Below are 701 nucleotides of genomic sequence, written 5' to 3' on the forward strand. Positions count from 1 at the left end.
TTTTTTTTCGAGCATATCTAGAAATCTTTATTTACACAGGATCTCAACAAATGGTCACATATTTGCGCTTTACTTCTTCAGCAGCACGGGAGCAGCGATGGGTGCAGCCAGGGGCGCGCTGTAGGCCAGAGGAGCAGCAGCAGCATAGCGGGCAATGGGTGCGCTGTAGGCCAGGGGAGAGGTGTAAGCAGCGGCAACTGGAGCGGTGTAAGCGGCGGCAACGGGTGCGGAGTAGGCAGCGGCAACTGGAGCAGTGTAGGCGGCAGCAACGGGAGCGGCAATGGGTGCGGTGTAGGCAGCAGGGAAGGCGGCGCTGTGGGCGACCTGGTGAGCCGAGTAGCTGGAGGCATAAGGTGCCACATAAGCAGCGCTACCGACGACAGCAGCAGCTGGTGCGGTGTAGGCCAAAGGAGCAGCGGCCAGGATGCCAGGCTTGGCAGCAGCCACAGCCACAACAGCGAAGAAGCAGACGGCGAACTGTGGATTGGAGAGTGAGCGAATAAAGACATCAATATGAGTTGGAAAATAGGCAACAGCAGGAGCAGGAGCAGGAGCAGGAGCTTGAGGTACTTACGAATTTCATGTTGATTGGTGTTGTTGGGGTTTTGGTTGCTGTGTAAACAGTTGAAGCTTGGAGCGTTGTTTGATGTTGAATTTGGCCAACGGTCGAGCTTATATAGTCAAAATCGAAATCCAAGCCA

At 54.9% G+C, this 701-nt stretch overlaps 1 protein-coding gene across 1 annotated transcript; it reads right to left on the minus strand.

The window, feature by feature from the left end:
* On the minus strand, positions 1-701 carry LOC133843708 (vitelline membrane protein Vm26Ab-like). Its single transcript, XM_062277361.1, has 2 exons — positions 575-701; positions 1-477 (listed from the first exon to the last, which is right to left on the minus strand). The coding sequence occupies exons 1-2, from the start codon at positions 581-583 to the stop codon at positions 70-72; spliced, it is 417 nt and encodes a 138-aa protein (XP_062133345.1). The 5' UTR covers positions 584-701; the 3' UTR covers positions 1-69.

This window comes from Drosophila sulfurigaster, chromosome 3, assembly GCF_023558435.1.
Source record: "Drosophila sulfurigaster albostrigata strain 15112-1811.04 chromosome 3, ASM2355843v2, whole genome shotgun sequence".
Lineage (NCBI taxonomy): Eukaryota > Metazoa > Arthropoda > Insecta > Diptera > Drosophilidae > Drosophila > Drosophila sulfurigaster.